General features: G+C 48.9%; 1 protein-coding gene across 1 annotated transcript in view; it reads right to left on the bottom strand.

Moving 5' to 3' along the window:
- NTN3 (netrin 3) overlaps positions 1-13,175 on the bottom strand; it is a 90,047-nt gene that overhangs the window by 63,295 nt on the left and 13,577 nt on the right. The window contains exon 2 of the mRNA XM_084641435.1: positions 3,900-4,911. Coding sequence (XP_084497561.1) covers positions 3,900-4,866 — 967 coding nt within the window. The 5' untranslated portion in view covers positions 4,867-4,911. The remainder of the gene's footprint in view (positions 1-3,899; positions 4,912-13,175) is intronic.

The raw sequence follows: 13,175 nt of genomic DNA, 5'->3' as shown, positions 1-13,175 counted from the left end.
CAAATTGGAGAGAGTCCAGCGTAGGGCAACAAAAATGATGAGGGGCTGGGGCACATGACTTACAAGGAGAGACTGAGGGAACTTGGCTTGTTTAGTCTGCAGAAGAGAAGAGTGAGGCGGGATTTGATAGCAGCCTTCAATTACCTGAAGGGGGGAGTCCAAAGAGGATGGAGCTTGGCTGTTCTCAGTGGTGGGAGATGACAGAACAAGGAGTAATGGTCTCAAGTTGCAGTGGGGGCAGTCTAGGCTGGATATTGGGAAACACTATTTCACTAGGAGGGTGGTGAAGCACTGGAATGGGTTACTTAGGGAGATGCTGGAATCTCCATCCTTAGAGGTTTCTAAGGCCCGGCTTGACAAAGCCCTGGCTGCAATGATTTAGTTGGTGTTGGTCCTGCTTTGAGCAGAGGGTTGGACTAGATGACCTCCTGAGGTCTCTTCCAATCCTAATCTTCTATGATTCTATGAAACTGCATTTGCCCTGCAGCATTGCACTGGTACCTTGCCATGATACAACCCAGCAACACACGGCATCAGGTGACTCTTTGGTTCCAGGAGCTAACATTGCTAAGTGGGCACCTTACACCAGCGCTTTGAAACAGACAGCAGCAGGCAGTTCCAAAAGAAGAACCGACCCAGGCTTCCTCCTGAAACTCAAACCCATGTCTTTTTTGAGGTCCGCAAAAACAACATTAAATTCACATTTCTTTGTGGGTTTGTTTCCACCACTGCATTTCTATGATTCAGCTGCGACTGGAAACACCCAAATCATCATAACAAATATCTGGCTGTGAGCTGAGACCAGGTTGTTCTGTGAATCTAATGGGAGCTTCTCTTTGCCAGGACTCAACTCACAGAACTTCAGCAAAGTCAGTGGAGCCCAAAGAATCCCTCAGTGCTTTCCCCATTTTCTGCTTCTTCACTGTGGGCCAAATGAACTCTTAGTTTCACTCCGGCACCTCCCATGAAATCACAGCCCGAAATGCACGCCTGAGGGGGGGCAGGGGGTGTCCAGCTCTCAGGATTGCCTCCAGAATCTCAGGACTTGAGTGTGGAGGCCACAGGAGACACGGCTACAGTATTGCTGCCATGCAAGTGACGCTACAGAAGGAGGAAAGAACCTATCCAGGCAGCCACAAAGACGGTTTCTGAGCCCCACTTGTGCCTGGCTTCACTTAGTCAGAAATGTGTAATTGTCCCCATTACAAATCATTTCATGTTATCTTTCTCCCATGTGGTGTCAGCCAAGGAGAACATCATGGGCATTCCAGTCTCCCACCAGGGGCAGATTCTGAGCTACCTCAGGGCTGGATCTTTCCCTTTGGCAATGACAGCAAGCTGAGACAAGCGGTGACAGCCCCAATGGGAACATTAAGAAAAATGTATTTGTAAACTCCACTGGTTTGTCATCCGGAGCAGGTCCTGGAATAAGGCACTCTGCAGATCACCCCTGGTCCTGCCTGCCTGGATCAGGGCCGGAATCCAGCTACCAAGACTCACGCCCTCCACGTTGGCTTCATCCAACCTTCCATCATGACAGCACCTTCTGTTTAGGCTGCCTTTGCCCAGCTACTGAGGCTCAGGCCCAGCCGAGCCCCACGCCAAGGTGGAGCCAGCTCCAGAGGTGCAGGGCCCCTAGAACGGGGGCTGCAGGGGGATTCGCAGGGGTGGCAGTGAGGAAATGCCAAGACTGTGTGAAGCGAATGGCCAGGCAGGCCCTCTCCCTTTAATTGGTGCTAATTGCTGCATCTGTTCGGGCTGGCTAGCAAGATGTCATTGTTGAAAGGCACAGAGGGGAAGGCTTGAGGAGCTAATCCGGCTTTCAGCCGCTAAACCCTTCGGAGGCGTGTGATGGAGGAGTTCTTTCAGGGCCCTTCACAGAGGGCACAAAGCCTGAGAGGGGAAAGGGATGCAGAGGAGATGGAGACCACAGGAAAAACTTTCACACGGCAGCTCTGCTAAGCCGCCTTTGTGTGTGTGGTGGGCTTGTCATGGACATCTTAAAGGGCCAGCGCTTCTCTCCCTCCTCCTCCCAGCTTTTCTTTTCTCTATCTTTTCAGTTCCATCTGCCAAAGGACTGACCCCAATGGTGGTGGGGGTGGGAAAGAAGGAGCAATCTCCTTGTATATTTCTGGAAGGGATGGCGAACATTACCTGCCTGTGAGGGACTTTTTCAGCCTCCTCTCTCCTGGGGAGGTCAGAGGATACTCTGCTGTCTCAAGCATGGACATGGATGGTCCAGCCACGCAGTTCAGTGATGCAATCAGAACCCAGAGGTGGGGGTGGGGGGTGGGGTGGGAGGTGAACCTCATGAGGTTCAGAGGTTGGGTTTGGAAAACATCCTCAAAACCCAGGCCCTGGTCTGAATCCTTCAGCCCCCGAGTCTCCTCTAGCTTATCAATCCACTTTATACTGACTCCAGTGGAGTTAGTCTGGACATATACTAGATAGAATGGATTGCTACAGCCAGGGCGACTAGCAGAAGCTATTCTTAAGCTTGCCCAGTTATTCCCATTTTAGTATTCTCTTTTCAGTTCATGATTTTCCTAAAGTTTCACTGTTCGGTCCAGAATTTACCAGATTTGGCTTCTTTTGGGGTCTGCTTGCTTGTTTGAGCAAAACTGATTCAACCAGTTTTGAGACTGAGGGGTTGGGGGGAACACACTGGCCTATACATTTTCAAAACAGCAACTAACTCTGTTCTTGAGAGCCCAGCTTTAGACACTGACCCACAAGCCATTATAAAAGTACTCTTGCAATATTGTTTTGAACAGGAAGTTGGGTTCTAGCGCATATAAACAATACATTAAATATAAAAGAACCTAACAAGCTTCTCCCGTGTCCTCTAGACACATTCATTAGCCTCTCAAGTGGCTGCATAATCATATGGTTTTCTCCTTCCTCCTTTCCCTCTGGTTCCCCTATGAGACTCAGGTTTCAATTCTGATTTCACTTACACCAGAGTTACACTGAAGTAATCCAATTTGTTACACTGAGTAACTCATCATTTACACCCAGTGTAAGCGAGAGCAGCATCAGGCCCTGATCAATTTTTAATTGTGTTGTAAAGTGCTGTGCTTGACATTTATGGCATCATTCAAGTAATAAATCGTAACAATAACTTCCAAGGTACTTTGGTGCTTTTGCATCTGGCTGATTCATGGAAGATGCAAAGACACCTATGAGAATGAAGCATAATACAAGAGGGGGGAATGAATTACTTGAGCTTTTCCAAACCTCTAAAAAGGTTGAGGTTTGTTATGAATTTTAGGTGCGGCTCTAATAGATGTGATGGCAGAGGGAATTTTTAATCTATCCAGCCCAAAGCAGCTGCTCTTTAGGAGAACCCAAGTGCTGTGCTCAGTGAGGGAGTAATTGCTCTGAGAAGCAGAACACTGGGCCAAAGTTGTTCCTGGTGTAACTCCACTGACCACTCTGGAGAGGCACTGTTACTGAATGTGAGACAGGGGATGGCTACACTGCAATCAGATGTGTGAGTGCAGCACATGCAAACATACCTGAGCTGGCTTTGATCTAGCTGGCTCGAATAACAATAGCAGTGAAGCCCTGGGCAATAAAGCGGCGCTTGAGTACATACCCAAGGTCCCAGCCGGCCTTGTGCAGCCCTTGCTGCCTCAGCTTCCCTACCATTAGTACCCACGCTAGCTAGATCAATGCTAGCTCAGGTCTGTCTGTATGTGCTACAGTGTAGACATACCCACAGACAGATAGAAAATACTGAGCACTCATCCCTGGCATTGCTCCGTTGATCATTCTGGAGATACCATGTCGACGAGTGCGATATAAACAGAATGCTGTCTGAGTGAATCTGCCCCTGCTTCTCTGCACATGCTCCCAGACCTGATTGTGGTGGGCGAGGAAGAGGATCAATCTCTTACCTAGACACTCGTTGGCCTCCCTGGCGTTGGCCCTCTGCCACGGGCGGTCATAATGGAAGGGTTTGCAGCGGTCACACTCGGGGCCCTCAGTGTTGTGCTTGCAGTCGCACACCAGCTTGCCCTCCTTGTCCTTCACGCAGCGGGAGGCGTGCCCATTGCACTTGCACCGCCCCCCGACCTGGAACTCACCCACGGCATAGTAGTATGAAGACAAGCCGGTCCCGCCATCCTCCTCCTCATTGTCCCGGCCCCCCAGCTCTCGGAACAAATGGGGGCGGCTGAAAATGACCCGGATGTCCGTAGCTGTCACCCAGTCCTGGAGCACTGGGCTGTTATCAAAATCTTGGGCGGAGGGCCGTCCGTCCAGCGTGCTGAAGGCAATGAGGCCCCCAGTGAGTGGGTACAGATCTGTGTGACCATCAGTGCACAGCGCCTCCTGCTCATTTTGCTTGGTGACGGTGGCTTTGTTGGGCTTGCCGTAGATCTTCCGGCACTGGGAGGAGTAGTACTGGTAAGGCACCCAGGTCTTACCATAATCCATAGATTTTAAAATGGCCGCTGACTCAGGCCGGGGCGAGCAGAACTGCAGGCTGACGTAAATCACCTCAAACTTCTTGGCCAGGGAGAGGGTGAGCGTGACGTTTTGAGGGGAAAGGTGCAGGCTCTCGGAGCGCCAGCACGTCATGTTGGAGGCAGTGTTGAGGTCGGTGAGGTAAGATGCCGGGTGGGCTTTGCGGGGGTCTGAGGCATCGCAGTGGCGAGTGGGAGGCTTCCCACACGTGCTGGAGGCCTGCACTTCCTTCCCAAAGGCGGCATTGACAAACTCGGGGATGCAGCGCCGGGGGGCGCTGTTCTCATCGTAGCAAGGGTCAGATGCAGTTTGCTGCACCACAAAGGGGTTGATTGTCTGGGACAGGCCGAACACACAGGCACTAAGCAGCAGCCGTAAGAGGTGCAAGAGATCCATCCTCGCCGGATAAGCTCTCTCCAAGACACACAAGCCAAATCCTCCCTAAACATAAAGCAAAGGAGCAGTGAATCACACATTCCAACCCCCAAGGTTTGAGCTCCCTTTCAGCAGGTAGAAGCGCAGAGGCCAAACCAGTGTTTGGAGGCTGGCTGGGGGTTATGCTGGTGTCAGATGGCAGAGAATAGCCAGAGCTGATTGATTGGCTATTGTCAGTGCTGGCGAGCATGCAGAGGTCTGAGTCTGATGACATCTCTCCTTTGGGTGCCTTTTACCCAGATTGTAACCACGGAAAGCAGCCAGATCTCATTTAGATTTGGGGGGGGGCAGGGTTCTCAGTAACACGTCATTTATGGTTATCTCCCTGCTCCATAAAATAGCTTCACAGACAGCTGGATAGATAGCATACGGGTCTGTGGGTTAAGGGAGGAAGGATGGCCTTATGGTGCAGACAATGGGCTGGGAGTCAGACCGCTCTGGTTATTTTCCTGGCTCTGTTAGAAACTAGCTCTGTCTCCTCAGCCAAGTCACATAACCTTTCCATGCCTAGGCTCCCACTGGTAAAATGGAAGTCAGAATATTCCCCTCCTTCCTGGTGGCACAGGGAGACTGGTGTTTCTAAGGCACTTTGATAGCCTCCTCTAGAAGGTGCAAAAAAATTGCAAAGTATCATTAAGAGAAGAAGACAGTGAGTAACTGCCAGCGCTACTCGATATGTTAACTTTGGCGACACATGTACACTGCGTCATACCGGTAAAGTCATTAACACTGAAGATAATCACACATTCAGAGCTGCTAAAGGTAGGAGCACAGGCCCAGGTCCTCAAAGGGATTTGGTGCCTAGCTCAATGAGAGTTAGGTGCTTAAACACTTTTGAGACGCTTGGCCATAGTGCTGTAGGAAGGGGCTCTCACTAACTGGGGACTGGCACCTGGCAACCTGGATTCTATTCCCAATTCTGCCACTGACCTGCTGTCAGACCTTGGCCAACCATTTACCCCGCTCCTGGCCTCAGCTTCTCCATCTGTAAAATTGGGGTAAGGATACTGCCTTCCTTTAAGGCATTTTGAGAGCTATGTGTGAAAAGCAGTTCATAAGAGCTAAGCCTGATTATTATTAATCACTCTGTTGTTACCTTCACCACTGTCGTGTCTGAGCACCTGCAAAGTACACTAAGCGCCTCTGATAACACACAGAGATTCTGTCATTCTGTGTTTTCGCCACACTTGTTCAGCCAGCCAACAAAACCAGTTTGAATTGCACTAAGAATTCCCAGTGAGGAAGCAGCTGATGCTACACTGCAGTATCTAGATTCCGGTGGGCTGCATCAGCCCAGGTTGCTTTCCTGACCCCAATTCAATGCTCCCCTAGCATTTTCTCACTGTCCATTCACACTGCTCTGCTCCCTTTCCCTCCGGCACCAGTGTCAATCTTTCAATTACTCCAGAACTTCTGATGTCCTTCTCTCCCCCTGGCCCCGGACAATGTGCTCCTGCCTCAGGCAGGGTGAGAATGCAGGGATTTAATTAGCTCCTAATGCCCCCAGGAGGGGAGCCAGCCAGCTTCCAAACTCTGTGTCCCACATCAAAGTCAGAGGGGGAGGTGTGAACACACCAGAACTGAGCAGAGCCTGCTGGGCAGCCATTCTCTGAGAGAACAGGGCATATCCCACCCACTGCAAAGCCAGGGCCAGAGTTTATTCTCTGAGTGGGAAGTTAATCAAGCCATTTCCTTCCCTCTTCCCTCACCCTGCCTTTGGCTCTCCTGATAGTCACCCATCCTCAGGCTGGATCTCCAGGAGAACCCTGTGTGAATATAATGGAACGTCGATGAGGGGGTGACAGGGTGGGGCATTTTTATACTAGTAAAAGCCTTTTCTACAAGACCTCCATGCAGTTAGTCCAGAAGAGAGTGTGTTTGCTGGGCTAGCTTATCTCACTGGGGACCTAGTAGAAGCTGTGCTGGCAAAAGCTCAGCTGTGCCCGTAGAAGCTACGCCTCCATTAGGAGGGTTTGCTGGTATAGCTACCCTGGCAAACCTTTTCTATTTGCCTTTGGCTCTTCGGTGCCCTCCATATCTATCTACTGGTACTTATCTGGCCCCATCACTGCAGTGAGCTGAGTGCCTCAGCATCATACTGTATTTCTCCTCAACAGCCACGCGGTGAGGTAGGGACTATACACGAGGCCTTAGTGAAGCAGTGACTGTGGGGAGCACAGAGTGGGGAGAACCCACTACAGCAGGGGCAGCCCAGCTTCTGATGCACTGACCCCTCACACCATGTGACACTAATGCCAGGGTGCCTTTCTCTGTCACAGTCAAGCTGTGTTCAGCCACGCGCTGGGCTTGTTTTTAGTGTGGCGGGTTGACTCTAGGCTTGGAAACATTCTCCCACCGGTGCTAACCCTGGGGCAGTTCCATGTTAGCAATGGTGGGAGCCCTAGTGTAGACAGGGCTGCAAGCCTCTGTCTGTGTTTTAAGTCCTATGGATATACCTACACTGCAAAGAAAAACGCCCAGCACTGAGTCTCAGAGCCTGGATCAATTGACTTGGGCTTGCGGGCTCAGGCTGTGGGGTTAAAAATAGCTGTGCAGATATTCTGGCTTTGAGAAAGCATGAAGGGGAGGAAAATATCAGTGAACATGGCAGGGTACGGGACAGAAGAGTCATGCAAATTGTGACATTCATGAATGTGCTTGACATGTAACAACCGGCAATATCATTGTGTGTAAGTCTGCCCATGAGCATGTAGAAAATTAAATCCCATGCTTGGGTGAGCAGGATAGTGAAAATGTTTTATGTGATGTCACAGAAATGACACGCATGCCCGTCTAGCTCTCACCTTTGCCATCAGTGGGCAAGCTGAACCAGGGGAAGCAATGCTGAGAGATTGAAGCAGAAATTTTCTATTGTACAGGAGGCCCATGAAAGAGAAACGTTCAATGCATCTAAAGGGTGAGCTTGCCCACTCTAAGATCTACTTCTACAGGAAACCATTGATGGCTAGATTGGCCAGCAGTTCAGGACAGGTGATTTGGTTTATTTTACATTTCAGATAAGTCGGAATAACCAGGAACCATGGAGTTGTGCATGTAGCTAATCTATGTAACCACTGGATCTTACCTTCTTCATCCTCAATCTCCTTCCCCACTTCCCATCTTTTGTTTAGCATGTTCATCTTGTTTCACTCTAGGTTTAATTTCTTCCATGCAAGAGCCACGTCTGTCTGTGTACAAACATGCAGCACCTAGCGCTATGGGACGCTGAGCCTGATGAAGGCTTTTGGGAGCTACCTCAATATAAGCAATATATAATAGTGCTAACAGTGACCTGACAAAACAGTGCAACAGGGCATGACAAACAGGGCTGTGGTGCAGTGATACTTCACAGACGTTATGCCCAGTGCATACTAACCAACGCCCTGCCATTCCTGCTGCTGCGTCTGCCTAAGGCCCCCGCTGCATTCCCTGTTACTTCAAAGTCCCTGTGGCTGCTGTCCAGAACCAACAGAACATTTTCTGTTACCCTGAGGTTCCTGGGCAGGGTCAGAGGTGGCAGATGAAGCTGGGAGGGGAGAGTGGATGAAAAAAAGCCAACAAAAGTGTTTGCCAAATTGAAAAGGACAAAAAATCAACTGGAATCAAACGTTCCTTCTTCTAAAAGAAGAGTACGATTAACAGGCCAAATTCTACTCTGGATTATACCAGTGCAGATCTACAGTAACTCCACTATCTTAATGGAGTTATTCTGGATTTACATCCAGGCAGCTGAGATCAGCATCTGGTCTAAGTAGAAATGAAATGAGAGAGAGAGAAATCTCAATCCTCGGAGATGGATTCTTCCACCCCGCATCCTAGAATAACCATGTAACAAGACATCTTGACTTTGTATCACTCCACTATGACATTGCACCATCCCCCTGTTACGGCTTGAAGATGTGCTGATGTGCTATTGGCTTTGAAGATGCAGCAAGAGGCATTTAAACTTTCAATGGCCCTGCCAAAACTGGGACTGTCTTTTGAAATAGCAGGACAAGCAACCATGTCACATCCCCAGCTCTGGAAAGACAGTGCTGCCTCGGGGAGCTGATGTTTGCTCCTGCCAAACTTGGGCACTTTCCTCTTAAAAGGAGTTTTAGGAAAACAGAGATACCAGCTGTGATAAATGAGAGGGGGGATAGCTTCCTTTTGTGGACACCCAGCCAGCCAGTTGGCTATGGAATCCCTCTTGGTGGTTGTTCTCTGCTCGCTTTACCTGTAAAGGGTTAACAGAGTCCCCCAGGTAAAGGAAAGAGAGTGGGCACCTGACCAAAAGAGCCAATGGAAAGGCTAGAACTTTTTAAAATGGGAAAAAACTTCTCCTTTGTCTCTGTTGTGGTTCTCTGGGAAAGAGGGGAACAGGGAGCAGTTATGCTATGAGAAGCTTTAAGCCAGGTATGATGATAAATCATCAGATCATACCTAGAACTACTTATTTGGAAACCCCAAATGTATAAGTAGATCAGGAATGTTTGGAAAGACGTGATTAGTTTATTTCTGTTTATTTCTTATGGCTAGTGGACTCCTCTGTGCTAACCCCAGATGCTTTTTGTTTTGCTTGTAACTTTTAAGCTGGACCTCGAGAAGGTTATTCTTGATGTTTAAATTTTGTAAGTCGTTTTTTTAAATCTAGCAAAAGCCTAAGTTCCAGATATATTTTCTTTCTTTTTGTTTTTAATAAAATTTACCTTTTTTAACAGGATTGGGTTTTTGGTGTCCTAAGAGGTTTGTGCATATGTTGTTAAATTAGCTGGTGGCAACAGCTAATTTCCTTTGTTTTTCTTTCTCAGCTCTTCCCCTGGGGGGAGGGGCAGGTGAAATGGCTAGAGGGTACCCCACAGGAAGGAATTCCCAAGTGCGCCTTTCTGGTTTCAAAGGGGTTTTTTGCATTTGGGTGGTGGCAGCATGTACCCATCCAAGCTCAGAGAGAAACTGTAACCTTGGGAGTTTAATACAAGCCTGGAGTGGCCAATGTTAATTTTTAAAATCCTTGCGGGCCCCCACCTTCTGCACTCAAAGTGCCAGAGTGGGGAATCAGTCTCGACACCAACAGTGTTCAGTGCTGCCCCCACCCCACAAGCCAGGTCAAAGTATTTATTCAGAACAGCAGAAACTGCCACTTTGCAGGATTTCTCTTTCTGCAGATACACCAAGCACAGGACAGTCTTCGCAGCAGGCACTTACCACTCACCAGTCCTAGAGCAGGCATGTAGGGGAAGCTAAATCACTTTCTTCCCCATATTTTGTGGTTTTTGTAGTTTTTAAATATTCTCATTTTATTAGTGATGCAAAAGAAATTTCCCCATATCCTTCCCCCACCCCTGTGTAAACCACTGCACTACCTTCTGAAGAATCAAGTATTGGAGGCATCATACTGGATGCTCAAACTCTGATCCAATATGGCAAACCCTACATTGCTAAAGCTCAGACTTCACCACCTTTCACCGTCTCCTGGACACCACTCCTGACTGTACAGCCACTCGCTCCCGCTGAGGAAGGGAGAGAGGCTGAGGATCAGGTTAACATGATCTGGGAGGTTTTCCTTTAAAGAACAGAGCCAGTCCTTTGGAAGGAAGCTCGCTCTTTTCCTAATGCCAAAACCACTAATGGGTTGGGAAGCTCCTCCTTTCCCAGCCAGGCACAGCCATGCATCTGACTACTTTGGAACAGCAAAGCTGGCACCAGACTCCTCACAACTCCAGCCAACAGGAGGAGAGGTGGCAGGGAAAGGTGGTTCCAGCATGTCACTGGGGATCCACACAGACTGATCCCTGGACTTGCCCCTATTTGGTATCTATTTTCAGCAGCAATCCATGTCAGAAGAGAAGGGGCAATTTGCTGTGTGAACACTGGGGCCTTCCCATACAATAAGACTCGGCACTTCTATGGGACCATCCCTGTGAGGATATCAAAGCACTTAAAACATTACTGAATGCAGCTAAGTGTTGTTACCCCTGATCTACAAGTGTGGAAACTGAGGCACTGAGTGATCAAGAATCTGATCAGCCTCCTCTTGGTATGCAACTCTGCACCCAAACTAACCGAGGGTACCAGTGCCGGTGTGCGTAGGACAGATGGATGCCTAACTGCTTGAATCTATGCATTCAAAACTGGAGACTGTTTTAAAACAATGACCGGCGTGCTATTACGCTATTATCGACGTGCCTGAGGTTACCCACAATATCTGGAGCAGGGCCCGAGCTAAAGGCCAGATCTTCTGACTCCCAACCTGTTCCTTTACCACAACTGTCCTCCTTCAATAACCCCCTGGCGGAATGAGAGGGAATCTGTCTCCATAATGTCCAGTCACAGAGGGACGGAGAGACCTGCCTCCATATCCCAGGCTTGGAAGGGAAAATTTCCTCCCCTGATATCCCATCATGGGAGAGAGAACAAGCTTCTGCTCTACCTAGCTAGAGTACTCAGATGCCCCCCTAGTATCAGAGCACCGCACAACCTGAAGCGTATTTATCCTATGGCAGGTAGGACACAGCTATTATCCCCATTGGGAATGTGAGGCACAAAGCAGGTAAGGGACTTGCCCAGGGTCATACAGGCAGCCTGTAGCAGAGCAGGAAATTGAACCCAGGTCTCTTATGCCCGAGGCTAGCGCCCTAGCCACTGAACCATCCTTCTCAGCATAACCCATCTTGGGGAGGGCAGAGAGGGGCTCGTGGGTATGTGCCACAAATCCCATCCCCAGTCTGATGGCAGAAAAGGCAGGTGCATCTTTTCATCATTGCTTTGATTTGGAGGCAGGGATGTGGGTGCAGGGAGGCTAACAAACCAGGAAGTTTCTGTCTAGTGTCATTCCCCCTCCTCCAACTTCACACATCAGGGAGACTGTGATAGGCTTCTGCAGATGATATAACCAACCCATTTCACAACACAGAGCAGACCAGTCATTACACCACTAGGCATGGAAAGACCTGTGGATGTGAAGGCCAGAGGGACCATTTATGGTCATCTAGTCTGACCTCCTGCAGAACAGAGATTTGTTGACTCCAGCTCGACATGGCATTGTGAGAAAACTGATCAAACTCTGACTAAGCTAATGGGCCCTGAGACCAAATTCCTTTGGAAATCTTTCCTGTATCATTAACGAACAATCCATAACTCCACAGCGTCCACCCAACAGCACATCTCCATTACAGATCAAAAGAAGGCAAGGACACGACATTTGGGCTTAAGCCAGGCAGCAATGATGGATGGATAATGGGGGAGACAACCCAAGCCCTTGTCTATTCATTGCCAGATTTTTTAACGTTTGCCCTTTGGTTCTTTTGGTTTTTTTTATCTGTAACGTTTTTGTAGAGCAAGTGTCATTTTGGGGACAGTGACAGCTGGACTCCCCTGGAAAACATTTCCAACCTTAACTCTTTCTAAATTATGTTTTTGTTTGAATGTATGACATTCTTTCCTCTGCAAATGCATTGCTTTGTTACCACCCCAATGCAATGCTGGAGACCTTTAACATGGAGCAAAATGCTGTGGATAATTGGAGGCGGGGAGGGGTAACACCCCAAAACTCCCAAACATTACCAGCCTGCTAAATCTCCTAGTGTCAGGTACCATGAACCAAGATGCCTATCTCACTGAGTCCTGCCCGCACAATGCACTAGTATAACGACCCTGGTGCAAACCCCTAATGCAGACAACTGCTCTACCAATACAAAACAAGGTTTGCAGCAGTGAGATTTTCCCTAGTAAATTGCTTACTAGTGGTAGATTAGGTGGTTGTTTCAGTGTAATAAGGCTGATGTAGTTATAACACCATTGCAAATTTTCCTAATGCAGACAAGCCCCCACCCTCTCTAACTCCTCTCCTAATTCACTGGGCCCTTTGTCAGGTTCTCCCTGGTGCTGCTGCCCTAACTGAAATGTGCAGATGGTCACTGGTTTCTCTGTCAAGAGCATCAGTTTAGCCTGTCTGGTGGCTTCCTTCCCTTTACGGGCACAGTCCAGACTTGCAGCGCTGCTGGGATCATACAGCAAAAACACACTGGAAGAGAAAGAACAGGATAATGCTGGCTGTAGGAAATACTCCTGGCAGGGCCAGCAGACGCAGCAAAGCAGCTAGCTGTTCTGAGTAAAGCAGCTAGCTGATCTGTGACTGAACCCTTGATTTATAGCAGGGCGGCTGCTTCGTCCAAATGCCTCCCAAGGGGCAATGGCTGATCTGAGCGAGAGATGCATTATTGTGAGTGTGTGCAATCCACACCTGCTCAGCATCCCCCCCCCAACACCTCTAGTCAATACAATCAGTCTCC

Source organism: Lepidochelys olivacea (genome assembly GCF_965140295.1).
Source record: "Lepidochelys olivacea isolate rLepOli2 genome assembly, chromosome: 10".
Taxonomy (NCBI): domain Eukaryota; kingdom Metazoa; phylum Chordata; order Testudines; family Cheloniidae; genus Lepidochelys; species Lepidochelys olivacea.
Note: the sequence above shows the minus strand (reverse complement) of the source record. Positions and strands in the feature narration are given on the sequence as shown.